The sequence below is a fragment of the Manacus candei genome, unplaced genomic scaffold (genome assembly GCF_025592945.1).
Source record: "Manacus candei isolate 608988 ecotype Guabito, Panama unplaced genomic scaffold, ASM2559294v1 h1tg000177l, whole genome shotgun sequence".
Classification (NCBI taxonomy): domain Eukaryota; kingdom Metazoa; phylum Chordata; class Aves; order Passeriformes; family Pipridae; genus Manacus; species Manacus candei.
Window position 1 is genome coordinate 444,903 of NW_026138225.1, and position 26,853 is coordinate 471,755.

The 26,853-nt window shown below is 56.3% G+C and overlaps 2 protein-coding genes across 21 annotated transcripts in view; one reads left to right on the forward strand and one right to left on the reverse strand.

Moving 5' to 3' along the window:
- Window positions 1-26,853, forward strand: part of ASXL2 (ASXL transcriptional regulator 2) — a 70,231-nt gene that overhangs the window by 16,864 nt on the left and 26,514 nt on the right. For 17 of the 18 annotated variants that reach the window (XM_051773798.1, XM_051773797.1, XM_051773802.1 and 14 more), the window contains exons 2-4: window positions 436-518; window positions 12,974-13,082; window positions 15,205-15,352. In XM_051773798.1, the coding sequence (XP_051629758.1) occupies window positions 436-518; window positions 12,974-13,082; window positions 15,205-15,352 (340 nt within the window). Of the gene's footprint in view, window positions 1-435; window positions 519-5,175; window positions 5,229-12,973; window positions 13,083-15,204; window positions 15,353-26,853 lie in introns of all 18 variants that reach the window. The other variant, XM_051773815.1, reaches the window with a different exon arrangement.
- LOC127463867 (uncharacterized) overlaps window positions 13,092-26,853 on the reverse strand; it is a 48,001-nt gene continuing 34,239 nt past the window's right edge. The window contains exons 2-3 of one of the 3 annotated variants that reach the window (XR_007901047.1): window positions 14,467-14,505; window positions 13,097-13,228 (exon numbers count right to left, since the gene is read on the reverse strand). Coding sequence is in view for 2 of the 3 variants with exons in the window: in XM_051773884.1 (XP_051629844.1) it covers window positions 14,167-14,595 (429 nt within the window). In the remaining variant the exon portion in view is untranslated. Of the gene's footprint in view, window positions 14,596-26,853 lie in introns of all 3 variants that reach the window. The other 2 variants (XM_051773884.1, XM_051773883.1) reach the window with 2 other exon arrangements.

The following is a 26,853-nucleotide window of genomic DNA, read 5'->3' on the forward strand; positions in this document are numbered from 1 at the left end:
GTCTGACCTGTGTGCAGAGAGTTCCCAACAGTGTCAAACCTCCCTCTTTCCTTCAGCTTCTTTGGTCCTTTCAGCCAAACTGAGCAGCAGTTTCACCTCAAGGATTTGGGGTTTTTGGGAGTGTTGGGTCTGAGGTACCTCAGAGTTCCTGAAGCATTCCAGGGTGGGAAAGCTGATGGTTGGGGAGCTACCCCGGTGCTGTGGAGCCTTTGATTCTCCACAAAGTGCTGTCAAGGGGCAGCACATTCAAGATAAAACTCAGGAGTTGCACTGAAGTCCCTCAGCTGCTCCCTGTGCCCTTCAGGGGGTGGCCATGAGGTGGGAGAGGGTCAGCAGTTCCTTCCCTTGGAGAAATCCCAACCATTAAATGTAGGTTGAATATTAAAGTCAAAATGCAAATGAGTGACTTCCTCTCAATCTGCTCTCGCTTGCCAGGTCCTGGAGAAATATCCCAACACACCCATGAGCCATAAGGAGATCCTTCAGGTTATCCAGAAGGAAGGACTCAAGGAGATCAGGTGAGTGGAGCACCTGTGCCAGTCCAACCCGTTGGTCCCAGCTCAGGGTGGTTTGCTGTTAAACCCCCATCTCCTCAGGAGCTTTGGGACTGGGATGGTGCAGGTTTGGTGTCTGGGTCCCATTTGCAAACAAGCCCTCAGGTCACCAGTGCTTTTCCCTCAAGGGAGCTGGAAGAGGGTCATCCCTGATTCCCAGGTGTGCAGGACTCCAGCTCTTTTATGGGATAACCCAGAGCTGATCAGGTGCTTCAGGCACTGCAGAAAGCACAGCAGGTTTGTAAGTTGTTTTGTGACCAAGAAGTGAACTGCCAGTTCAGCTGAAGTGTTGAAATGACCCAAACCACACTCAGAGCCACCCAGGAAGTGACAAAGCAGCCCCAGCTCAAGATCCTGGTACAAAAAACTTCATGCCTGCTGCTGTTTTCCTTGGAATTACCTGGAAGGGGGTGTGTGGTTCTGCCTGAGGGACCTTCCTGCTCCCAGGGGATCAGGCTCTGGGGTGCTGGGCACAGGAGGGTTCCAGCTCCCTGGTTCCCCTCTGGTTTGGGCACAGGGCAGCTCCAGGGCAGCTGAATTCCAGAGTCCTGGCTCCCCTCTTTCCCAGAGGTGGGTGAGGGAACAACTGTCCACAGGAGGTACAAAGTGTTTCTTCTGTTTTCTGAGAGCAAAGGAAAAGAGAGGGGGGGGGGAATAAAGAGGGTTGGCTGTGCCTGTTCTTCTGTTTTGGAATTAAGCAGCCATCCCAAACTTGCCTCTTTGCTCTGCTCTGTCCTGGTGGCAGAGCACAGGGCCAGCAAACACCCAGGCATGGGGACTCAGGACCCTTTTTAGGGGACTCAGGACCCTTTTTAGGGGACTCAGGACCCTTTTTGGCAGTTCAGGGTGTTCTGTCTCAGGGCAGAGCCTCGAGCAGGAGCTCAGGGGGCACCCAAAGGGTCCAGTCTCTGCCTGCTCAGGCCACATTTGGGACCAAACAGCAAAAAAAACCCCAAAAAGGGCAGACCAGAAGTGCAGCAGTGCCCATAACCCTTGTCAGCCTCTCCCCCTCCTCTCAGGGTCGGGCTGGGGGTTGAGCCTGGGCTGGGGGAGTTGTGTTCCCCTCTCAAGGAGCTGGTGCTGAGCACCAGGACAGCACAGACTGCCCAGCAGTGCCAGGGGGGAAACTCATCTCAGCTCCTCCCCTTGGCCACACCTGGGTGCTGGGTAGGGATGGTTCCCCTCAGGTGTTACACTGGTGTAATAAGGCTTTATTTGGGTCAAAACCTAAAGGATTGTCCCATTTTGAGCACTTACATTGCAGTGAGGGCCAGTGCTGGTGGCTGGGTTGGGGTTCTGGTGAGTCACAGCCCGTGGCAAGATGGGCTGAACACAAACCAACGTTTCCTAGAGGAAAGCTGCTGTTAGGGAAGGAGGAAAGGCTGTCAGGGGAGCAGGGGGAGCTCTCCAGGCTGGGGAGGTTCATTCTGGCAGAGCCCCTGGCAGCAGGTGACAGCAGTGCCCTGTCCTGGCTCCTGCCTTGGGTGAATCAGGTGTTTATAGAGTTTTGGGAGTTGTTTCTCAGTGCAATTCACTTTCAGTGAACCAAACTGCAGATTTCTTGGTAGCAAAGTACTCCCACCAAGCACCTCATCCTCAAACTCAGCCAGCTCCCACTGCAGGGGGTGTTTGTTGGGGTTTTACTCACCATTTATGGCCTCAGATCCTCAGTTACATCAAACCCTTTAAAAATCTCTGATTTCTGGAGAGAAAACAATCCCAGAGTGACAGGTGACCTTCCCACAGACGTGCTGGGGTGAGGCAGAGGGCAGTGGGAGCCCAGGGGGTGTCATTTTGCTGTTTGCAGGGCAGCCAGTCCCTGTCCCTGCAGTGATCCCTGGGCTGTGCTGGGGCAGGAGCTGCTCCTGGAGGAGCTCCAGGGAATGGGGGGAGTTCAGGGGACTCGGGGCACTGGTGCTGGTGTAGAGGGTTTGGAATTGCAGGGAAGAAGGAGAATATAAAACAACTTGTGATATAAAACAGCAGCAGCTGAGGGAGCAGAGGTTTCTGCTGCGTGCAGGGCAGTTTGGCTGAGTTTTGGACAAGGCAAGATCTTTCATAACGTTTTTTTTTTGGTAGCAGAACAGAAACCCAGGGTGATACTGGCTGGTTGCCTCACCTGTATTTAGGATTTTTTGTCCTGGTGCTCCAGGACCAGCTGGGAGAGTTCCCTGGGGTGGATGAGATGGATGGGTGCAGTGAGAGTCAGCAACAGGGAGTCAGGTTTGTTTGAGGAGAAGCAGCTTTTTAAATCCACATTTTTTAATTTCCTTGATCTCCTTGGACGTGTTAAAATCAGTGAATATCTGACCAAAATTAGCATTCTCTGCTGGCCTCTTCTCTTGATAGCCAGGAGTGTTTGGTTTTCCTGTACCTCAAACCTCCTCCCAGGGGGTTGAGTTTGCAAACTGTGAGCTGGCCTGGAAGGTGCTGCAGCCAGCTGGACCATAAATAACTTCACACATTGTTTAATTCCCAGCTGCTTTTAAAGGTGACCTCCAGATGAGCTGGGACACCTTGAATTCGTGTCCCCTGGCTTTGATGTTGGCAGTATTGGGTGTGTTTGGGGGGCAGGACAGGGACATCCACGTGCCTTGCTGAGGAACCACCAGCCTGGGTTATCTCAGACCTCTCCAGTGAGTGAGATTTTTGTCACTGTCCTGGGAGGTGGCTCTTCTAAAACGTCCCTGAAAGCACTGCCAGCCTCTTGGGGCTGTGCTGTGCAGGATTCCTGACTCACAGCTGGGGTCCTGGGGCTCTTTGCTGCTGTTTTCCCAGTGGGAAAGGGGAATTTTTTTGAATTTAATTGCAAGGGGCTCTCCAGGGTTTCTCCCTGTGTTCCTCAGGAGTGGGGCTGGGAGCAGGGAGGGTCAGGAACACCAGGGCAGGGAGTTCTTCAGGCAGCTCAGGGCTGGGCTTGGTGCTTTCTGGAGGGGACAAACAGTGACCAGCTGACATCTGTAGCTGAGGGCAGAGCAGAGGGTGTTGTCTGAGGCCTCTGGGATGTGCTCAGTGAAATCCCTGTGGAAGGGCTCCGGTGTAAAGTCCAGGTCAGAGCTATTTTTGGATCAGTGCCTGTCAGGTGGAGTCCCGGGGAGGGCTCCAGGTTAATGTTTAACCAGGTCACTGGTGTTTGGGTGTCACCTCTGGGCACTCCTGGCTGTCCCCTTGGGCAGGGTTTCTGCTCTGAGCCAGGCAGGGGCTTCTACCAGGACAGTTCCTAAAGTGAGGAAAAGCTGGGGGTGCCACTTCTGCCCCTTGAACACTCTCCTGGAGAAGAGAAGGATCCAAGGAGACCTTGGAGCCCCTTCCAGGGCATAAAGGGGCTCCAGGAGAGCTGGAGAGGGACTGGGGACAGGGAGTGTAATCCTGTATTGATGAGCACTGCAGGAATCAGAGCTTGGCTCTCTCCTGGAAAACACTGGAGCTGAGGCCTCAAAAACTCACTTTAGGGTTTCTCTTCAGTATGAGCTGGCTCGTGGTTCTGTGGCAGAAACACAGAGGGGGAACCCAAAGGCACTGGAGCTCTTAACTCTGTGCCCCAAAAGCCTTAGAGGAGGGGGCTTCCCCTGAGTGGGGCTGAGACCTCTGCCTGCACTGCTGGTCCTGCCCCAGCTCCTGCTTTGGGTGCACGTGGCAGCTCCAGGATCCCTCAGGATCCTCCTGTGCAGCTCCAGGAGCCCTCAGGATCCTCCTGTGCAGCTCCAGGAACCCTCAGGATCCTCATGTGCAGCTCCAGGAACCCTCAGGATCCTCCTGTGCAGCTCCAGGAGCCCTCAGGATCCTCCTGTGCAGCTCCAGGAACCCTCAGGATCCTCCTGTGCAGCTCCAGGATCCCTCAGGATCCTCCTGTGCAGCTCCAGGATTCCTCAGGATCCCTGTTTTCAGGCAGAGCCCTGCCCTGGCAGTGCTGGTGTGCCCAGAGGGGCTGCAGGGTGTGAGACAGGGTGGGTACCCCCAGCCCCAGTGCTGGGGGGAGGCCCAAGTGTGCATGAATTGGCATTGTTGGTAGCTTGGTGAGGCCATGGATCATCTGTGGGGCTGGTGAAGGTCCTGCTCCATCCCACCCTGCCAGCCTGGGTTCCAGGGCTGCTCTTTGAAGGTCCTGCTCCATCCCACCCTGCCAGCCTGGGTTCCAGGGCTGCTCTTTGAAGGTCCTGCTCCATCCCACCCCTGGCAGTTTGGGTTCCAGGGCTGCTCTTTGAAGGCCCTGCTCCATCCCACCCTGCCAGCCTGGGTTCCAGGGCTGCTTTTTGAAGGTCCTGCTCCATCCCACCCTGCCAGCCTGGGTTCCAGGGCTGCTCTTTGCCCTGGGGCTGTGAGCTGGGAGTTGTGCTGAGGGGACTGAAGGAGGAAGTTCCTGTTCCACTGTGTGTCTGCACGGGGCAGACAGACAGACAGACTTCCAGAGGGCCCCCCTGGCTCCTGGGAAGCTCATCCCCGGGGAAGGTGACAGTCCTGTGGTTGGAGCTGCCCTGGGAGCAGACTGGCCCCCCCTGGCAGTGCCACCTCCCTCCCCAGGGCTCCCCCAGGCCGACCCAAAACATTTGAAATGTGGCTCTGGTGGATGGAGGGGGGAGGGTTTGTGTGAATTAACCATGAGTCCGTTGTTCTGCTCAAGTTTTTAAAGGGGTCTTTCTCTCCTTTTTTTGGGTTGCCCTCCACCTCCAGAAGGTAAGAACCCACTGCTGCCCGCCCCGAAGCTGCTCCTCCCTAACCCCCCTGCCAGCCCTAATGCAGAGCCCCTGCTTTGCCCCCCGAGCCCCTGCCCTGCCCCTGGCCCTGGTGTGATGCTGCTGGCCCTGCCCTGCCCTCCCTGCATGCCCATGATGTCCCTGGGGGGTGCCTGTCCCCTGCTGGTTTGGGGTGAGGGGGTGCTTGGTTTGCATGTGGGGTGTGTGCACCTTGTCTGGGGCCACCACCGGGTGCTGCTTGTGGGGAAAAGCCAAGTTTAACCTGGGACCCGAGCTGGGAACCCCCTGCTTTCCTAACCCTGCCCCTGTCTGACGTCCTGGGTGGGACTGGGGGGTGGGATTGGCTTTGGCTCTGCCCTGGCACTGCCAGGCTCCTGGAACCAGGGTCTTCTAAACCACCACCTTTTAATACCCTGCTGAACAAAAGGCTGTTCTGGTTCACCTGGGAAGTGGGGAAGAAGGGGATGCTCCAAAGGAACACAAAAATGGGAAATGGTGCCCCCTGAGCAAAGCCCAGCCCCTGGGGAGGTTGGGGGGAGGTTTGGGCAGTCCCTGGGGCAGGGGGGGTGGGGAATGACTCTCCCTGCTGGGTCACTTGGTGTTGTGTCACTAATGAACCCCTCCCTGTGCTGGGGGCAGCTCCCTGGGGTGGAACCAGTCCCTTTGGGTGCCCAGCAGCAGCTGCCCCTGTGCCTGCAGGATCCCTGGGGCAGGGGCTCGCTCCAGGGGGATCCCTGGGGCAGGGGCTCACTCCAGAGGGATCCCTGGGGCAGGGGCTCACTCCAGAGGGATCCCTGGGGCAGGGGCTCACTCCAGAGGGATCCCTGGGGCAGGGACTCGCTCCAGAGGGATCCCTGGGGCAGGGGCTGGCTCCAGGGGGATCCCTGGGGCAGGGGCTCGCTCCAGGGGGATCCCTGGGGCAGGGGCTCACTCCAGAGGGATCCCTGGGGCAGGGGCTCACTCCAGAGGGATCCCTGGGGCAGGGGCTCGCTCCAGAGGGATCCCTGGGGCAGGGACTCGCTCCAGAGGGATCCCTGGGGCAGGGGCTCACTCCAGGGGGATCCCTGGGGCAGGGGCTGGCTCCAGAGGGATCCCTGGGGCAGGGACTCACTCCAGGGGGATCCCTGGGGCAGGGGCTCAGTCCAGAGGGATCCCTGGGGCAGGGGCTCACTCCAGGGGGATCCCTGGGGCAGGGACTCGCTCCAGGGGGATCCCTGGGGCAGGGGCTCACTCCGGGGGGATCCCTGGGGCAGGGACTCGCTCCAGGGGGATCCCTGGGGCAGGGGCTCACTCCAGGGGGATCCCAGGGCAGGGGAGTGCAGGGATCTGCTGGGCCCAGAGCACTGCTGAGCACGTGGAAACTGGGCCTTTAGCCTGGGGTCACCTTTGGTGGATAAATCACCCCGGGGGTGTGCTGAGGGGAGGGTTGGGAGGCCCAAATACGGCACAACTGGAGCACTTGGACCGGTTTTGTTTGGTCACTTTGGTTTTAAAATCCAGCCCAAGGCAGCTCAGGCCCTTGGAGCAGGGAAGGGGGGATGCTCCAGGGGGATTGCAGTGCAGGAAGGGATGCTCCTGTGGGATTGCAGGGTGGAAGGGATGCTCCAGGGGGATTGCAGGGTTAAAGGGATGCTTCTATGGGATTTCAGGGTGGAAGGGATGCTCCAGTGGATTGCAGGGTGGAAGGGATGCTCCAGTGGGATTGCAGGGTGGAAGGGATGCTCCAGGGGGATTACAGGGTTAAAGGGATGCTCCTGTGGGATTGCAGGGTGGAAGGGATGCTCCAGGGGGATTGCAGGGTAAAAGGGATGCTCCATTGGGATTGCAGGGTAAAAGGGATGCTCCAGGGGGATTGCAGGGTGGAAGGGATCCTACAGTGGGATTGCAGGGTGGAAGGGATGCTCCAGGGGGATTGCAGGGTTAGAGGGATGCTCCAGGGGGATTGCAGGGTGGAAGGGATGCTCCAGGGGGATTGCAGGGTTAGAGGGATGCTCCAGGGGGATTGCAGGGTTAGAGGGATGCTCCTGTGGGATTGCAAGTTGGAAGGGATACTCCATTGGGATTTCAGGGTGGAAGGGATGCTCCAGGGGGATTGCAGGGTGGAAGGGATGCTCCATTGGGATTGCAGGGTGGAAGGGATGCTCCATTGGGATTGCAGGGTGGAAGGGATGCTCCAGGGGGATTGCAGGGTTAAAGGGATGCTCCATTGGGATTGCAGGGTGGAAGGGATGCTCCATTGGGATTGCAGGGTGGAAGGGATGCTCCAGGGGGATTGCAGGGTTAGAGGGATGCTCCAGGGGGATTGCAGGGTTAGAGGGATGCTCCAGTGGGATTACAGGATTAAAGGGATGCTCCACCTCCTTCCATCCCTTCCCCAGGCAGCTGCTGGGAGCAGAGTCCTCACCTTAACCTTCATTTCCCACTCAACCCCCCTTTTCCTTCTCAGTCTGAAGAAGCTTTTGATTCAGTGGGGGGTTTAAAATGTCCTGTTTGAAATGTTGACTTTGGGATTTCTTGGCAGGAAAAGGTGGGATGTGTGTGTTGGGCTGAAGTGCTGGGTAACTTGGAGAGCTCCTCAGTGGGGGAGAGCTCAGAACATCCATCCCTTGTGCTGTGGCCTCACAGCTGCCTGTTCCCCACAAGAGCCATCCCTGCCCTGGTTTGACCCTCCCAAATAAGTGAGGAATGTGCCTGTCCTGCTGGCACAGGGACAGTCACTGGCTGAGATCAGTTCCCCAGCTCATCAGCGACAGTGTGCACGTGGAAAAGGGTGATTTTCGGAATTGAATTCATATTTACAAGTTCCCAAACCCCCTCATTCGGGCAATGATGTAAAAAAAAAATGCAATCTGTGTGTCAGTCATGGGTTTATAAATTGCACAGGTCTGTTAAATTGGTTGGTTTTGGCTGGCATCAGAAGGGAGTCATTACTGAGCCCCTCATTTCAGTGACTGGCAGCACCAGGTTGCTCCAAGCCCTGTCCAACCTGGCCTTGGACACTCCCAGGGATCCAGGGGCAGCCACAGCTCCTCTGGGAAACCTGTGCCAGGGCCTGCCCACCCTCCCAGCCAGGAATTCCTTCCCAATCTCCCATCTCTCCCTGCCCTCTGGCAGTGGGAAACCATCCCCCCCCTTGTCCCCAGTCCCTCTCCAGCTCTCCTGGAGCCCCTTTCAGCCCTGGAAGGGGCTCTGAAGTTTTCCTGGAGCCTTCCCTTCCCCAGGCTGAACCAGTTTTGGTTCCAGCTCAACCCTTGGGTTGAATCCAACTCAAACCATTTTGCCTCTGGCAGAGGAAGCTGTGAGGGGTGGATTTGTCCCTCCCTGGTTTTTCCCAAGCCCCAGTACAGTGGGAGTGAGGATAAAGCATCAGTTCTGGGGAAGTGAAGGGGCTCAAGGCTTCAAGCAGACAATGAGGAGGGCACGGGATCTTGGCCCGTGGCCCCTGCCCTGGCACCACCAGTCCCTTTGTGCTGCCCTGGCTGGGGCAGGTTTCACTCAAAGGCCCAGCTTTGCTGAGCTTTTTTTCTTTTTTTTTGGAAAAGGAAAAGCCAGGAAGTTTCAGTGTGTGCTGGGAGTGCCATGGAAACCAAGTGAGCCCTGGTGGAGGCTGCTGGAGTTACCTCTGACCCCCCAAACTCTGGCAGAGGGGTGTTTGTGCTTTGATACCAGCTCATTCCAGTGCACAAATCCAGCTGGATTTGTCAGCCTGTCCTGATCCAGGATCCTGTCCAGCCCTCCCAAGGGCTGCTCAGCTGAGGTGGGAACCAGTGTAACCCCCAGGACACTTATCCAGGTTTTCCCAGGGATCCTGTCCATGTGTCCCTGGGCTGTCCCCAGCACTGGGTGATCATCCCACCCATCACCACAGCAGTTCAAACAGGTTTGCTCTCCCTGAACACCCAATTCCAGCTGGAATAAAGTGGGGATAATGCACTGCTGGCAGTGCATCAGTGACAGTCCAGCTACAAAGGCTCTTTGCTCCCAGCAGCACCCCCAGCTCGGGTCTGCACTCACCTCAGATGGCAAATTCTGAGCAGGATTGGCATGGAAAAGCAGAGCTGGGAGTGCCAGGGGATGGATAACCTGGGTCCAGGCTGTCCCCCAGGGTTGTATCTGGATCCTTGCCTTTGTGCACTGCTGGAATTTTGGTCAGAAATGAGTGTTGGAAGCACTGGGTGAGGCACCAGTGGCTTTTGGAGGTGCAGGATGCCTGAGTCAGTGTTTCCCGTGTCAGGATTTGTCTGGTTCTCATCAGGGAAGTGCTGCTGTCTCCAGGGAAGTGTCCTGACCAGGCAGGTCCTACCTGGTGTGTCAGAGCAGGCTTGGAAAGGGCTCCTGTTCCTGGGCAGCACAAAGTTCCAGTGCCCTGGTGGTGCCTGTGTTCCATTTCCATCAGTGAGATTTGGGGTGGAAACAGCCCAGGCAGATCCAGGGAAATCAGCCCTGGCAGGAGCCAGGCTGGGCTCTTCCCACAGTTAATTCCTGAGGGAAACAAGAGTTCAGAGAAATCCTAAACATGCCCTGTGGAGGTGCAGCACCTTAACCCAGGGGCTTGGATTTGTGGATAGGATCCTGTCTGGGGGCAGTAAAGTGGAACTGGGAGCTGTTCCTGCCCCTGTGTCCAGGATCAGCACATCACACCCCGGCTGAGGAGGAGACAGTGGCACCCTGAGCCATGGAATCATGGAATGGTTTGTCTGGGAAGGGACCTCAAAGCCCATCCAGTGCCACCCCCTGCCACGGGCAGGGACACCTCCCACTGTTCCAGGGTGCTCCCAGCCCCATCCAGCCTAATCCTTACATCCCTCCTGCCTCTCCAGCCCAGCAGGTTTGTGCATCTGCACCTCACACCTCTCATCTTCAAGCCAGGAGCCAGACCTGAGGTCAGCTGGAGCCCAGGGTGGTCCATGGCCGTGATGCAGAGCAGGAGAACGTTCCAGTTCGGGAGCTTTGGGAATAAACTGAGGGATTTGAGCTGCAGCAGGTCTGACAGAGCCCTGACAGGACACCAAGGAGCAGAGCAGTTACAGGCTGGTCATGGCATAGCCTTGCTGAGCTCCACAGGCTCTTCCCTGAGGGATAAATCCCAGTTGGAGCCCTGCCAGCAGGTCTGGCACCTTACCAGTCAGCAGAACTGGAGCTGCCCGTGGCTCCCTGTGGATTTGGGATGGAATGGGGTGAAACTGGGGGTGGTGGTGCACCTGGAGCACAGAAACTCACCTTTGCATCACCTGCTTGGTTTGGGGTGGGATGGGGGGAGCTGCCAGAGCTGGCTGTGGGTCCAGTGTGTGCTCCTGGCACAGGGAGGAGATGGCCTTGGGTATAAAGTCAGGGAAAAAGGCACTAAAGTAACTGGCAGAACAACATCTGGCTCCTCAGGCTGCTTTTGGGCAACTCTGGCATTTCTGGTAGCAGGAGGTGGGCTGGGTGCAGAGCACAGGGAGTGGAGAGAGGAATGAGGGAATGCTGGAGGATTCCAAGCACAGGGGCAGCAAAGACCCAGCCAGGGGTGAAATCCTTCCATCCAGGGAGAACAGGTTTCATCTCCAAGGATCAATGTAGCCCCAGTCCCACTGCACATGTGTTTGGGAGCAAACTGCCAGGGCTGGGGAAAGCCCCCTTTTATCCAAGGAAAGTGTTTCCCTGGGATCAGGCAGGGTCAGCACAGCCCCCATGGCTTCTGGGGTCTGGGGGGGGCACCTTGGCTGGTTCTCATTTGTCTTTTTGGGTGAGATTTGGTGGGTTTTTTTCAGTTTGGAGGTTTGTGTTTCTGGTTTGGAGGTTCCTGTGCCAGTGGAGATCCAGATCAGCTCAGGTGGGAGCTGCTGGTGGCACAGCTCACGTGGTCCTGCAGCAGCTGCCCTGAGGGACTGGTCAGACTGGTTGGAGCTGGGAAGCACCATCCTGCACCCAGAGCAGGGCTGGGAGTGAGGGACAGTCCTGGGAATGGGGTGGTTCCTGTAGGGGTTGGGTTCTCACAGGGACTCGCCCATAAGGGCAGAAAGGATTTGAAATGACCACGTATCTTCTACCCAAATCCAACCCATTTCTTTTCAAAGTGAAGTGGGATTTGTTGGCTAGTTTTAACTTTAAAAAATTTAATAATAACTTGTGTGACAGGCTGGAGCAGTGTTGGATTCCTGCCAGGGACGGGCACGTACCTTGAGAGGGGTAAACATGAGAAAACAGGGAATTAAAAGTAAGGAGAAGCTGTTAAACAGGGAATTAGTGCAGGAGGAGCAGTGGAGGTGCCAGATGAGTAAAGCTTTTGTAAAGATGGGTCCTGCCAAGGCATCATTCCTTGGGGAGCTTCCCAAGCCCAGCTCTGCCCACACTGCTGTGAAATGCTTGGCTTGGCACTGGGTTCTGCTCTGGTGCAGCTTTTAGAAGGATGTGCTTGGTGAGGTGCAGGTCAGGGCTGTGGCAGAGCTCTCCTGCCACCCTGAGGGGATGGGAGGGATTTGGAGTGATCCCTGCTCCTCCACAGGCTGGGAGTGCTGGGGAAAAAGGCATAAAATCATCACATCCCACAACAGTTTGGGTTGGAAGGAGCATTAAAGCTCATCCAGTCCCACCCCATGCTGTGGGCAGGGACACCTTCCACCAGCCCAGGGTGCTCCAGCCTGGCCTTGGACACTCCCAGGGATCCAGGGGCAGCCACAGCTTCTCTGGGCAACCTGTGCCAGGGCCTCCCCACCCTCCCAGGGAAGGATTTCTGTGCTTCCCTAAAACAGTCAGTGCAGTGTGAAAGGGTTTTCCTGCAGAGCTCAGCTTTGCTGGGTCTCACTGCTGGGCCCAGCCCATGGATCTGGCCTGTCCTGATCCCTGTGCTTTGCTGCACATCCCCTTTGCTGCCCTTGGGCACAGCCTGGAGCACCAAGGCCCTGCCCAAATCCTTGGAGGGCTCTGCTCATCCCCCCTGTGTTTCCCTCTCCTCCTTCTTTCGCCCCATCTGGGGGGTTTTTGCAGTGTTTGGGTTTAGTGCAGGCACAGCTGTGCCTCCAGCAGTCACAGATTCGGGGTGTCAGTCAGTTTGGTGGCTCTGGTTCCTGAGGGATTCCCCCTTTGTGTGCTTTGGGAGCAGGGACACCTGGCTGGGAGAGGCTGTGATCCCCCTGTCCCTGCAGGTCACCCCTGTGCCTCCTGGCTTTGCTCCTGCCTGCAGCAGGGTGGGTTTAAAAAGCCAAACAAAAAACACCCCACCAGTGAAAAGAGGGATCCTCTGCCTCCACCCTCCTGCTGGGATCAGAGATCTCCCCTCTTTTCGGGGGAAACTGTGTGATTTGTTTCCATTCTTTGTCCCACAGCTCTCGTTTTTGTGAGATGTGGGTTCTTTTTGGGGAGAAAAGCCCCCCAACACAACTTCAAATCCCCGTGCAGCCCGTTGTGAGCTCCCACCAAACCCCCTCCGAGGTCCACGTGAGCAACCTGGAGCATCCAGAGCCTGGAAAACCCTGGCATTGGGCTGATGTCTGGCAAAAAAAGTCTTGTGGAGAGCCTGAACGTGGGGGCTTTTTTTGTTTGCCTTTTCCCTGGGGCTTGGAGCACACGTGGACTGGTGTCACTGGTGTCACTGGGGCAGCCACAGCTCGTGTCCTCCCTGGGAATGGGAGCTGGGTCTGGGATCTTTGTGCCTCTGCATGGGTGTGGTGGTGGGTGAGGGTCCCCCCAGCAGGAGATGAGCTCCCAGAGCCCCCATGGCACTGAGCTGGTGCTCTGTTGCAGTGGGACGTCCCCCCTGGCCTGCCTGAATGCCATGTTACACACCAACTCCCGCGGGGAGGAGGGCATCTTCTACAAGGTGCCGGGACGGATGGGAGTCTACACCCTCAAGGTGAGTGAGTCAGTGAGCTCCTGGCACCTCCACGGGGTGCTCAGGTGGCTTTGGGCTGGTTAAAAACACCTTGGGTTGGGATCTGGGAGTCCCTGGGGTTGGAAAAGCCCTCCCAGCCCGTGGATCCCCCTGTGCCCCATCCCCACCTTGTCACTGAGTGCCACAGCCAGGCCTTCCTGGGACACCTCCAGGGCTGGGCACTCCAAACCTCCCTGGGCAGCCCCTGCCAGTGCCTGACCACCCTTTCCAGCAGGAAATTCCTCCTGATGTCCAGATTATCCAGGATAATCCTGAAGAGGGGACTGTTCCTCACTGGCAGGAGTTGGAGTGTGGATGTTCCCTCCTGAGCACTGGGTGTGAGGGCACAGCTGGAGCTGCTCCTGTTACCCACAGGGTGGTTTGCTGATATCAGTCACTGTCCCAGAAATGAAGGAGTAATTAAAATGTCAGTGGAACTTCAGCCCTAAAAGGGTAACTTCATCTTCACTGCTCTCAGCTTGTCCCTAGAAATGAAAAATCACCTTTTATCCTCAGTAAGACAGAGGGAAAAATATGGGAGGATCTGATTGGTGTATTTAAAAATAATCTGTGTTTCAAACACTAGAAGGAGGCCTCACACCATCCCTGGTTTGGTGTGGATTGTCCCTGCAGGCTGTGCCCAGACCTGCTCAGTGTGGGGTCCCCACGGGGACACTTTTCCTCTCTCACTCCCTCCTGGGCAGAGAGGAATGGAACCACAGAGTCATTAACACTGACAGCCCTTGTCACCCTCATTGGCCTTAGGTGTGGAAATCACCCCTGGCTCTGGTGTCAGGGGCAGGACAAGGAGTCAGTTGTCTCCAGGGCCAGGGAGAGCTGTTCTGATGTGCTTTTCCCAGCAGAAAGGATTCCCTGTGGGACACACCCAGAGCTGTCCAGCTGTTCCCTCCTGCTGCCTCACACATTCCTAAGGATTCTTGGGAATGATGGCACCAGTTCAGCCTTGGCTGAGGGGGTGGCACAGAGGCAGAGCAGGGTGAGGGTTGGGATGGGCCACAGTCCATCTCCTCCTGGCTCAGCACCTCTGGGAGGTGCCCAGAGCTTTTCAGGTGGGGGAGCAGGGGGGCCATGACCCACCACGACTGGACAGCTCAGCAGCAGGGACCAGCCAGCTCTCCTGCCCTGGAAATGAGTGTTGCAGTGTGGATCCCATGGGATCAGCACTAGAGGGCAGGCTGGGCTTGGTGTGGGAGGGATGGAAGAGCTGCTGCTCCCTCTGAGGGGAACAGCCCAAACCCACAGGTGAGTCACAGCCTGGGCAGCCCAGGGCTTTCACTGAATCCCAGAATCCCTGAGGCTGGAAAAGCCCTCCCAGCCCGTGGATCCCCCTGTGCCCCATCCCCACCTTGTCACAGAGTGCCACGGCCAGGCCTTCCTGGGACACCTCCAGGGCTGGGCACTCCAAACCTCCCTGGGCAGCCCCTGCCAGTGCCTGACCACCCTTTCCAGGGAGAAATTCCTCCTCCTGTCCCATCTGACCCTCCCCTGGCACAGCTGGAGGCCGTTCCCTCTCCTCCTGTCCCTTGTTCCCTGGGAGCAGAGCCCGACCCCCCCCAGCTCCCCCCTCCTGTCAAGGACTTGCAGAGCCAGAAGGTCCCCCCTGAGCCTCCTTTTCTCCAGGCTGAGCCCCCCCAGCTCCCTCAGCCCCTCCTCACGGGGTGTAAGGACCACTCAGAAACCAGTGCCAGGTGTGTTTTCCCAAGGACCTGTTGGCAGGTCAGGGGCTGCTCTGCTCTGGTGGGAACAGTATCCCATCTAACCCCTCTGGCAGTGGGAAGCCTTTCTCCTGTGTCCCATCCCTCTGGGCCCTTGCTTTGATTTGGTGATTAGGGATGGAGAGGTCAGGGAAGAGCAGTTAAAGCCTCCTGTGAGGGATGATGAGGGTGGTGGTAAGGACGTGTCACCTGCTTTAAGTGTTTAAATGGACTCCCAGAGGGCAGCAGAGTGTCTGAGGCCAGCGGTGGAGCAGCTCTGGCTCTGCTCTGGAGCATCAGAGATAAAAACCTCCCTGTTCTGGGGGTTCTGCTGCCCCTGGGAGGGGCTGGCCCGGGGGATGACTCTGTGTGCCTGTGTCCCCCCGCAGAAGGACGTCCCAGACGGGCTGAAGGAGCTGTCAGAGGGCTCAGAGGAGAGCAGTGATGGCCAGTCCGACTCGCAGAGCTCCGAGAGCAGCAGCAGCAGCGACGGCTGCGCCGCCAAGGACGGCAGGAAGAGCAGGTGGAAAAGGAAAGGTGGGTCCCTGCTCTGGGAGCAACGGGCTGGGGAGGGCCTGGGGGCTTGGATCCATCCCTTCTGGTGCCTTACAGCAACCCCAGAGCCTGGAATGTGCCTCCCTTTGGAGCTCAGGGGGGATGTGCCCCCCTGGGCAGTGAGGGGCTGCAGGTACCTGTGCCCTTTGGAGCTCAGGGGGGATGTGCCCCCCTGGGCAGTGAGGGGCTGCAGGTACCTGTGCCCTTTGGAGCTCAGGGGGGATGTGCCCCCTGGGCAGTGAGGGGCTGCAGGTACCTGTGCCCTTTGGAGCTCAGGGGGGATGTGCCCCCTGGGCAGTGAGGGGCTGCAGGTACCTGTGCCCTTTGGAGCTCAGGGGGGATGTGCCCCCTGGGCAGTGAGGGGCTGCAGGTACCTGTGCCTGGGTGGGGTTTTGGCCCCTCCACATCCCAGAGCAGCACACCCAGGAGCTGCCACTCTGCTCCTCCCAGGCTTTCCCTGCCTTCCCCCCATGTTCCCTGGGAGAGGGTGAACTGGGGGGTCCTGCAGGGTTTGGGCTTGAGCCACTGAGCCTGGTCCTGTCCTGGTTTGGTCTCCTCTCCCTGCCACACCAGGCCCTGTTTAGGTTTTGGTGTTGAACCCTCTCCAGCCCAGCTGAGGCAGTGGGTGCTGGGGCTGCTCAGCCTGGATGGTTCAGAGACATTTCTGCCATCTCCAGGTCCTGGCTTTTCTATGGAAGCAGTGCAGGAGTGCCAAGCAAAGGAAAGGATGGGTTTCACTCTCTGGGGTGAATCCTGATGTCACTGGGCACCCTGGGAAGGGAATTACACTTGTCACAGGGCGCCCTGTCCTGCTGTGTCAGGCACAGCAGTGCAGCCTTCATTCCTGACAAACTGCATTTCCCTCCTTGCCCAGGTCCTGTCAGACCCGTTCATTTGACCAACATCTCAGTTCTTCCCTCCTTCAAAGCTCTGCTCAGACACTCCTGGGCTGCTGAGGTGCTCTGAGCTGAGTTAATGAGAAAAAAGCCCTGATGCCCTGTGAGTCTGTGACATACATTGCTCTGGGAGCAGGGGGGACTGTTCACTCCAGTGCTGTTATTCCCTGTTAAAAATGAGTGTTTCCTCCCTGCCAGCTGGGTGAGGGAGCCTGGAGCCTCCCTACAGGCAGCTCTGGGTGGCCTGGAGAGCTGGTGCTGCAGCTGCTCACGCTGGAACTTTACCCCTCAATCCAATATTTTCCTTTTCCTTTTCCCCTCAGTCATGCACAGAATTTCTTGGCCGAAGCAAGACACGATTTAAAACTCATTTCCAGTGCAATGAGACACCTGAGTGGGAGCAGAGAGGGTTCCTAAAGCTGTTACAGGCCTGCTCTAAGCTGCCAAACCCTGCCCTGGTGGGGAGTCACTGCAGGAGAAGGGGCTTTTACTGCTCACCTGGGCCAGACCCTTCCCTGGAGCCACGAGACAATAAAAAAGAAGCATCATGTAGAATTTTAAGCATTTAAAGCACCATGAAAGTACAAAATTACATATAACTATAAAAAAATGTAAGTATAAAAAAAACCCCTAGAAGTAAAACTTGACTCCAGATCCATCCTTTGACAGGAAAGCCAGATATGGTCTAACTGAAATATTTTCATTTCTAACAAATCCTCTCAAAATATTTGGTGCATGAAGGGTTTTGGGGGCTACTTGCCCTGCACCTCCAATGTTATGACATTGGGTAAAAACATGTGAGGGAATTCATGTATCTCTTACAGAATCTTTATGTAGGAATCCGTGGGATAGACTTGATATAAAGGTTTTGTGTATCACAGTGTTGAATGGCTGGAAGGGCAGGAGGAACCCAGGTGAGAAGGAATGGGAATCTTACCCTGAAATGGCTGCTAAAAGTGCCTCAGACCCGAAACCCAAAAGAAAATGGGTTCAGTGCAAACACAGAAAAGGGGGTTTGCTGCTCTGTGGAGGCTGGTGCTGATGGCTTTTATCAGGAGTGGCACTTGGACCTCTGGCATAAAGTCACATGTTGCTGGAAGCCCAGTGATTAGTAAATTAGAAATGAGGGGGGCACTGGAAAGGTAAGGGGTGGCACTGGATGGGCTTTGAGGTCCCTTCCCACCCAAAGCAGTGTGTGTTTCTGAGAAGCCCACAGGGGAGGAGATGATCTTTCATTTTCAGTGTTTCATTTCCTTTATGGTCTGGAAGGATTCCTTTGGTTTCCTCCAGCAAAAGCTGCAGTTTCATGATCTTGGTACATGGAAAAACTGCCATTTAATACCTAGAAAGCTGCCATGGAGAGCAGAATGAAAGCAGAAAGTGGCTTCAGCCAGGGTTCATCTGCCCAGCCTGCAGTCAGGGATGAGTGGAGCTGGAAGTGAGGGAATGTGCAGCCCCAGGAGCCCCTGGCAGTGCCATCCTGACCTGGGGGGACCAGAGTTAATTCCAGCAGGGATCCCTGAGGTCTCTCCTGGTTTTATTTTCACTGGGTTCATTTATTTGCTCTTCTTTTAGCCAGAGAGACATGACATTCCAATTAGGGAGATTCCTTTGGCCAGGAGCTGTGGAGCATCAGCCCTGGAATGCAGCACTCCCACACGGCCCCTTCCTGGGCTATGCTGACCTGGAGCACACAAAAGGGAAAAAAACATCCCAGATCTCACAGTCAAATCCCAGAACAGCCCAGACCCGGCTGGAATTGTCCCGTGGCACCGCTTGGCTGCTGGTCCTGTGCCCCCTGTGCCATGGTGGGGTTTGGAGCATCCCTGGAGCTGATCCCAGGGGGGTTGGTGGGAAGCAGAGCTCGGCTGGCTGCTCCTGCAGGGACTGGGGAGGACAGTTTGGCTGTGAGAGTGCAGAGCTGAGAGAGAAATCAGGGCAGAGAGTGCAGAGTGGGGCGGGCAGAGAGCCAGAGGAGCTCCAGCTCCACTCCCTGAATGTGACAGGGTCTGTGTGACAGGGTTTGGGTGACAGGGTTTGTGACAGGGTTTGGGTGACAGGGTCTGTGTGACAGGGTCTGTGTGACAGGGTCTGTGTGACAGGGTCTGTGTGACAGGGTTTGGGTGACAGGGTTTGTGTGACAGGGTTTGGGTGACAGGGTCTGTGTGACAGGGTTTGGGTGACAGGGTTTGTGTGACAGGGTTTGGGTGACAGGGTCTGGGTGACAGGGTTTGGGTGACAGGGTTTGTGTGACAGGGGTTGTGTGACAGGGTTTGGGTGACAGGGTTTGGGTGACAGGGGTTGTGTGACAGGGTTTGGGTGACAGGGTTTGTGTGACAGGGTCTGTGTGACAGGGTTTGGGTGACAGGGTCTGGGTGACAGAGTCTGTGTTACAGGGTCTGTGTGACAGGGTTTGGGTGACAGGGTTTGGGTGACAGGGTTTGTGTGACAGGGTTTGGGTGACAGGGTCTGTGTGACAGGGTTTGGGTGACAGGGTGTTTGTGACAGGGTTTGGGTGACAGGGTTTGGGTGACAGGGTGTTTGTGACAGGGTTTGGGTGACAGGGTCTGTGTGACAGGGTCTGTGTGACAGGGTTTGTGTGACAGGGTTTGGGTGACAGAGTCTGGGTGACAGGGTTTGGGTAACAGGGTCTGTGTGACAGGGGTTGGGTGACAGGGTCTGTGTGACAGGGTTTGTGTGACAGGGTTTGGGTGACAGGGTCTGTGTGACAGGGTTTGTGTGACAGGGGTTGGGTGACAGGGTTTGGGTGACAGGGTCTGGGTGACAGGGTTTGGGTGACAGGGTTTGGGTGACAGGGTTTGGGTGACAGGGTCTGTGTGACAGGGGTTGTGTGACAGGGTCTGGGTGACAGGGTTTGTGTGACAGGGGTTGTGTTACAGGGTCTGTGTGACAGGGGTTGTGTGACAGGGTTTGGGTGACAGGGTTTGTGTGACAGGGTTTGGGTGACAGGGTTTGTGTGACAGGGTCTGGGTGACAGGGTCTGTGTGACAGGGGTTGTGTGACAGGGGTTGTGCTCGTCCCCACATCACACAGGAAGTGTGCTCAGATAACATCCCCAGCCACTTCCTTATATGTGCAAAAGCAGAGTGCTCTGCCAGCAGCCAAGGGGACCCTTTGATTCTGGGGAGGGCCGGGAGCCCCGGGGCATCCACGGCCCCACATGGGACAGCTCTGGAGCTGGAGCCAGCCTGGGAGCAGCAGGAATGCTCATGGAGCGGCTCTGGGCACTGCCCTGGGCAGGTAAGGGCAGGGGTGGCTGTGCCAGCAGGGAGGTCTGGCACAGCTCTCCCTGCAGGGGCCTTGGGGTGCCCCTCAGAGGTGAGGCAGACCCCACTGTTGGGCCCTGAAGGGAAAGAGCTGCTCGGGGTGGTCCGTGGAGTTTGGGGGTGAGAACAGCTCCTCTGGGACACAGGGCTTGTGGGAACGGCCTCAGTGGCACCATGGGGGAGTTTCAGTTGGATACTGGGACAATTCCTTCCTGGAAGGGGCTGTCCAGCCCTGGCACAGCTGCCCAGGGCAGGGGGGGAGTCCCCATCCCTGCAGGGATTTAAAAGCCCTGTGGATGTGGCACTTGGGGACATGGGTCAGGGGTGGCCTTGGCAGTGCTGGGGATGGTTGGACTTGATCTCAGAGGGCTTTTCTCAGCCAGACAGTCCCATGATTCTGAAAGGATGCTGGTGAGACCCTTTGGGTTCTGTGGTATTTTGAGCTGTCCTGAAAGTTAAAGTGTGAAAATGCCTCAGTGAGGTGCTTTCAGCACCACCTCAGGAACGTGGTGCAGGACAAGCTGCAGGTGGATGTGAACATAAAACACAGTTGGCAGTCGTGGGTCTCCTCCAGCAAAGCCCAGCCCAGGTTTCTTGTGTAACTTCAAAGGAAAAGGAGCAAATGAACTGGGCAAGGTTATGGATAATCCTTCTCCAGTGGCCAATGATCAGCTTGTCTTGAATCTTTACACAACCAGGGGGTCCCTCCTGGCTCCCAGGCTTCTGTTTAACCAGGTCAGTGTTCAGAGTTGTGGCAGTTTGAGCCACATTAAGAAATCCAAAACGTATATTTGGCAAAATGTCAGGCACTGAAAAGAGGTCAGGAGATCTGGGTAAGGTTAAAACAGGTTGTGACCATAAACTCCTCTTACGTGGGACCTGGAGTGGTTAAAGTCTGCACTGTGCTCACTGCCAGTGGCTTGGGAAAATGGGAATTAGGGATGAGACACTGCCCTGTGCCTGAGGTGTTGTGCATTGTCTGGTGGCATAGAGGTGACCCCTGGGAGTCACAGGAGGGCCAGGTCACAGCTGGAGGGTGGCACCTCTTTGCTGTAGGAGCTCTGTGTGGCTCTGGGTGTCCCCAGCAGCCAGGCTCTGCCCCCTGCCCCAAAAACAGCTGCCAGAAACAACTTAAAAAAAAAAAAAAAAAGAGTTCTGTTTGGTTTCTGTCGCTTTGTTTCTTCCTGCTGGAGAGATTTGGTAGAAATATCAGCGTTTCTAAATGCAGCCAGTTCCTGCCCCTGCACGTGACTGGGGAGGAAGCTGCTCCCCCGGGATCACACTGTGCAATCAACCCACTGAGGGGGCTGCACACCCGGGCACAACTGTCCCTCTTGCCTTGGTTTGGGTCAGAGCTCTCTTCAGAGCTTCTCCTCAGGCTGGTGTGGGTCCAGCTGTGCCCAGTGCCCCCTTGGCCAGCTGTTTGTGCCCTGTGACAGAGCCGTGGGCTGGCTGGTGTTTGGGGCAGAACCTGCCACCTTTTGGCACCTCTCTTTGTTTCCACAGCCCCAGGGGTGTTCTGGGCAGCTGAGGGGGTTTGTGCCTCACACCTGGCACTGCCAGGCCTCGGTGGCAGCACCAGCCCCATGCAAATTGTGTGTCTCTGGTGGGGCTTGTCATAAACACTCTGAGTTTGGTTGAATTTCCTGTCCAACCATTATTTAAAGTAGAAGTACGATGTATAACCTAGATATATATATATATATACAGACACACAGACTGCTGGATGTGGGGACATGAGGGCTCTGCAGGGGGGTTGGTGGGAGTTGCAGTGTTTGCCCTGAGTGACCGAAATCATCCGGATTCACCAATCTGGGATAAAATGCTTTTATCCCTCCTGAAGTGGGGTCTTTAAGCAATGGGTGTCACTGCCCTCTGTTCTCTGCAGAGCAGAGCAGTGTGCCCAGGGGGGCACGAGGCCACTGGCCCTGGGGCTGTGCCAGCACTGCTCCCATCCTGCCCAGGGGGGTTTGGAGTGCCCAGCCCTGGAGGTGTCCCAGGAAGGCCTGGCCGTGGCACTCAGTGCTCTGGGCTGGGGGACAAGGTGGGGATGGGGCACAGGGGGGATCCACGGGCTGGGAGGGCTTTGCCAACCCCAGGGATTCTGTGAAGCAGCATTTCTCCTGCACTGTGCTTTTCAGAGCCCCCGAAATGGCCTCTGAGTAACTTTAGCATCAGTGGTAGCAAAGTTCCAATTTCCAGTGACATTCCCAACTGGGCCCTCATCTTCACCTGTGAAGGACTCATAACAATAAATAATACATTTATTATCTCAACTGCTTCCTTTGCTTGCCCTCCAGGAGGAGGGTTTTCCCATTCCCTGTCTCTGGTGGGGGATGTGGTTCCCTGTGGATACTGATGCTCTGATTAGTGTCCCGTAACAAGTTGCAGTTTTTGGTTGTGCTCCTTGTCAGTTGTTTTTCTTACCAGTCAGATTTGCTCTGTTTTCATCATTTGTGGGAAATGAGGTCTTTTAAAATGAAGAACACGTGTCAGTGCACAGACATCCCTGTCCTTACTGCCCACGGCCCGGGCACACTCCCTGTGCCCTCAGCAGTTCTCCATCTTCCAGGCCAGGGGTTTGTAGAATTATGGAATGGTTTGGATTGAAAGGGACCTTAAAGCTCTCATCCCACCCCCTGCCAAGGGCAGGGACACCTCCCACCAGCCCAGGTGGCTCCAAGCCCTGTCCAGCCTGGCCTTGGACACTTCCAGGGATCCAGGGGCAGCCACAGCTTCTCTGGGCAGCCTGTGCCAGGGCCTGCCCACCCTCCCAGAATGAGTTAATAGCTGAAGAATTAGATAATAGCTGAAGAATTAGTTAATAGTCAATCTTTTTCCTCCCAAAACATGGCTCGAGGTAACTTCCTGACTTTCAGGAGCATGGAAGCCCCCGCTGGTGCTCCCGCCAGGCTGCAGGAGCCGATGGCTCGGGGACTTTCCACTCTCCTTCCGAGTATGGGAGGTTTGTGCTGCTGGCTCCCATGTTCCTCTGGAAGCAGCTGATGGCTCAGAGCAGGCAGCTCTCAGTAAGTGAAGCAGAGGGGAGGATGCTCTCCCTGCCTCTCCCTCTGTCCCCCGTCCTGTCCCAGCAGTGGGATGTGGGGAGACTTTCCCCTTCCTTCCCAGCAGCACATTCCCAGAGCCGTGGGGAGGCCATGGAAGTGGGAGTGCCTGGAGCTGAGGCTGCCCAGCCAGCTGCTTTTAAAGACGTTCTTCTCTTGCCAGAGTTTAGTTCAGAGGCTCGGCCGTGTCTGTCTGGGGAGGGGGAGTGTCTCTGCCGAGGGCAGGATCTCTCCGAGGGTGCAGTGCCGGGGAAAGGAAGGGAAGGGAAGAGAAGGGAAGGGCTTTGTCCTGTTCCCAGTCCCTGTCCCTGTCCCTGGCAGTGCCTCAGCCCTGGGATTCAGCTCTCACTGCTTCAGCTCTCACTGTGCAGTTCCTCACTGGAGCAAACAACCCAAGCCTTGCCTGGTTCCACGACTCTGTGGCCGTTCTGGGGCCGAGGATCCAGGGAGGAACAGCCCGAGCCAGGAGTGGGCCCAGGGTGGGCACAGAGCAGGGTTTGTGGTGCTGTGTGTTCCCTCCAGAACCGTGAGTACCTCAGCTCTTCCCTCAATCCCAGCCCGAGCTGTGGGATCCGTGGTGGGAGTGCGGGACCGGCTGTTCCGGCTGCCCCACGTCTGTCGGGAGCTGCTGCTGATGGCCCCGGGGGTGTGTGGGGTCAGAGGCAGGGCTGGAGCTTCCTGGGCTGTTTGTAATGTTGCAGATTAACGAACATGGGCTTGGGGTGTGAGCTGGAAGTGCTGCTGGCAGTGAATTCCACGTGAGCTCCTGAGCGAGCGTTCCCATCTGGAGCGAATCGGGAAGAGTTCATCACAAACAACCGGGGGAGGAAGAGCTCAAATAGCTTCAGTTTGATGGGGTCTGACAGTGGTGGCTGGGAACTGGTCTCTCAACAGCAGAGAAGAAACTGAATTTAATCTTGGCTAATCCCTGGGAGTGTCCCAGGCCAGGTTGGACAGGGCTTGGAGCACCCTGGGCTGGTGGAAGGTGTCCCTGCCCATGGCAGGGGTGGCACTGGATGGGCTTTAAGGTCCCTTCCCACCCAAACTGTTCTGGGATTCGATGGTTCTGAGTTTTGACAGTGCACCCTTGGCTGGGTGTGTTACCCCTGTGCTGGCTCCTGGATCAGAGGCCACGGGATTGGATGCTCTGCCCAGGATTCCTGCCCTGGGGAGCTTGGGGTGGTTTGTTTAAGTGGCAGCAGGTAAAAGCAGAGAAGGGAATGCAGGGAAACAGCTGAAGTTCATCTATACTGGCTGTCCTTTGACCCCAGATTTAGGACTGGGAAGCACAGGCCTGTATTTCAGCTCCGTGCCCTGGGACTGGGGGTAAATGGGATCACTGGTGTTGTATTGTCCTCGTCACTTCCTCTGGATAAAATTGTTTTGGAGGATCCCTAAGTAGTCTGAAATAACTGTTTCCAGGTCAGCTGTGTGGTTTTAGCAGTGAAGAACGTGCTCCTTCCCGGGGTGACAAACCAGTCTGGGATGGGATGTTCCAGGTGTCCCTCAGGAAGCTCCCTGTGCTCCAGGGAGATGCTGTGGCTCGGGAACACACGTGTCCCCAGCACCCTGTGGTGTCACAGGCAGCCACAAGCACCACTCAGAAAGAGAAGATGTTTTACTGAAGGATTCTGTAAAGAAGCAGAAGGTTCTTCACTGTAACACCCAGGGGGTTTTCACAACCACCTGCTGCCCCAGGGGCTGGAGAGGGACAGAACTGTGCAGGGTGTGTTTCACTGCAGGTGTGACACTTCCCCAGAGCAAATCCACAGCGAGTTCCACCGACTGGGTCCTCTGAAAAATAAACTGCTGTTCAAAATGCAGTGACAGCAATCACAGCAGGCAGCAGAAGGTGCCTCGAGCTCTGTGGGCAGCTCACACTTGGCAGCACGAGGTGAAGCTTTGGGGTCTGACAGGCTCCTCAGGGACGTGGCACAGCTGGAGAACCTGCCTGGCAGAGAGTGCCACCAGTGCCTTCTGTGTGTGTGTGTGCTGTGCTGCTTCAAATCCAGGCATTCCTGGGAATGCAGTGAGTGACCAGGGCGGGCAAACCCACTGGGGCAGCTCCACGTGGGCCCGTGGGTTTGTTTGCTGGCAGTGCTGGTTTGGAGTGGCTGTTGTAGAGCCCAAGGGCTGGGCTGTGGGCTGGGGTGAACCTGTTCAGGCTGTGGGATGGGGTGAACCTGTTCAGGCTGCTGGGCTGTGGGATGGGGTGAACCTGTTCAGGCTGCTGGATTCGTGCTGCTTTTCCATGGATCCGCCTCCATTTCTGCTTCCACGGTGCCTTGTTGGTCCTTAAACCCATAGAATCGTTGAATCCCAGACTGGTTGAAGTGGGAAGGGTCCCTGCCCGTGGCAGGGGGTGGGACTGGATGATCTTTAAAGTCCCTTCCAACCCAAAGCAGTCTGTGATTAACCAGAGACATTTCTGTGCTCCTCAAAGCGTGTTTTAATGACTTCACTCCAAGTTTTCCATGTGATACATCTGGATCCCATTAGCTGTTTCAAATTGGGTTATTTTAAGCTTAAGACTGCTCACAGTTGGAGGGGGGGTTGTATTTTTAGTTCAGCTCAACTGTACTTGCAGCCCAGCTGAGCGAAGGGCAGCTTTTCGTTGTGGATGTGTGGTGGAGCAGACGAGCCCAGGGTCACACAGCCAGCCCTGCAGCAGGAACTTGGGGTGCCCCTGGATCCCTGGAAGTGTCCAAGGCCAGGCTGGATGGGCCTTGGAGCAACCTGGGCTGGTGGGAGGTGTCCCTGCCCATGGCAGGGGGTGGAATGGGATGGGATTTAAGGTCCCTTCCCACCCAAACCATCCCTTCCACCACTGCCTTTGGATGACACCTCCAGGGATGGGGCTCCAGCACTGCCCTGGGCAGCTGTGCCAGGGCTGGACAGCCCTTCCCAGGAAGGAATTGTCCCCAATATCCAGCCTGAACCGCCCCTGGCACAGCTGGAGGCCGTTCCCTCTCCTCCTGTCCCTTGTTCCCTGGGAGCAGAGCCCGACCCCCCCAGCTCCCCCCTCCTGTCAGGTCCAAGGATCCCTGGATACCTCCTGTCTTTACTGTTTGCAGCAATGTACTGCAGTGTTCCTAAAGGAATTGTTATCCACTCATCTTCCTCAGTCAGTTCTTAGTGAATAAATCCCACTGCTCCTCCTCCTGCCCAGTTCCTGTGTGTGAGAGGAGTGACTGACCAGTGCTTTGGGGGTTGTGGGGAACAGGCAGAGCAGCCCCTGGGGTGTTGTCACATCAGTGCTGCTTTCCAGGGTGCATCCTGTCAGCATTCCTGCAGCCTCCCTCAAAACACTGAGCATTTAAAGGCACCAGGAGGTAGGATCTCAGCTCCACATCCTTCTCAGTTTGTAAGAAAGCCAGAGTGAAGACAGATATCCCACACAGACACAGCCTGTGCTTGGCAGCCCTTGGTGTGACACCAGGGTTGGGTTATTTTGGCCTTTGAAGTGGTGATTCTGCTCTCTGTGCCCTGTGTCACCCCTGACCGTGGGCAGGGATCACCTGGGGGTGTTTAATCCCCTCAGAGACTGTTGGATGACCCCTTCCTCACCCAGACCCTTCAGTTGCTGCTGTATTTCCTGCCCTTCCAGAGGCTGGGCTTGCCCCCTCTCTGCTGTGTGTGCCCCTGAGAACCTGCTCCCTTCAGTGAATCCGAGCCACACGGGAGAGTTTCACATTTTATAGTTCATTGTTGCTAATTCTGTGTGTTCTGCTGAAATGTTGCTCTCTGGTGTTTGCTGTCCCTGCCCTATTTTTGGGAGCTGCCCCTCTCCCTGGTTGCTGAGTGGGATCCCTCTGGCTGTGGCTGGTGAAGAGCTGGGCCATTATCTCTTGGCTCCTTCACTGCTTTATTCTGGTGTGTTCAAGAACTAATTGCTTCAGGAAGTGATAATTTAATTGCTTTAGATGGGAATGTGTTTATTATGGCAGGGGTCACCCAGCATCAAACGCTGTTTTACTCCTCACTTGGTTTCTTTGATCTCTCAGTGTTTGTTTATCCCACAAATTCACAGGCTGAGACATTCACAGACCAGGAATTTGCTGACTCAGGGCTTTTCTTTTTAAGAGAAGGATCCAGGGAGACCTGAGAGCCTCCTCCAGGGCCTGAAGGGGCTCCAGGAGAGCTGGAGAGGGACTGGGGACAAGGGATGGAGGGACAGGAGACAGGGAATGGCTTCCCACTGCCAGAGGGCAGGGAGAGATGGGAGATGGGGAAGA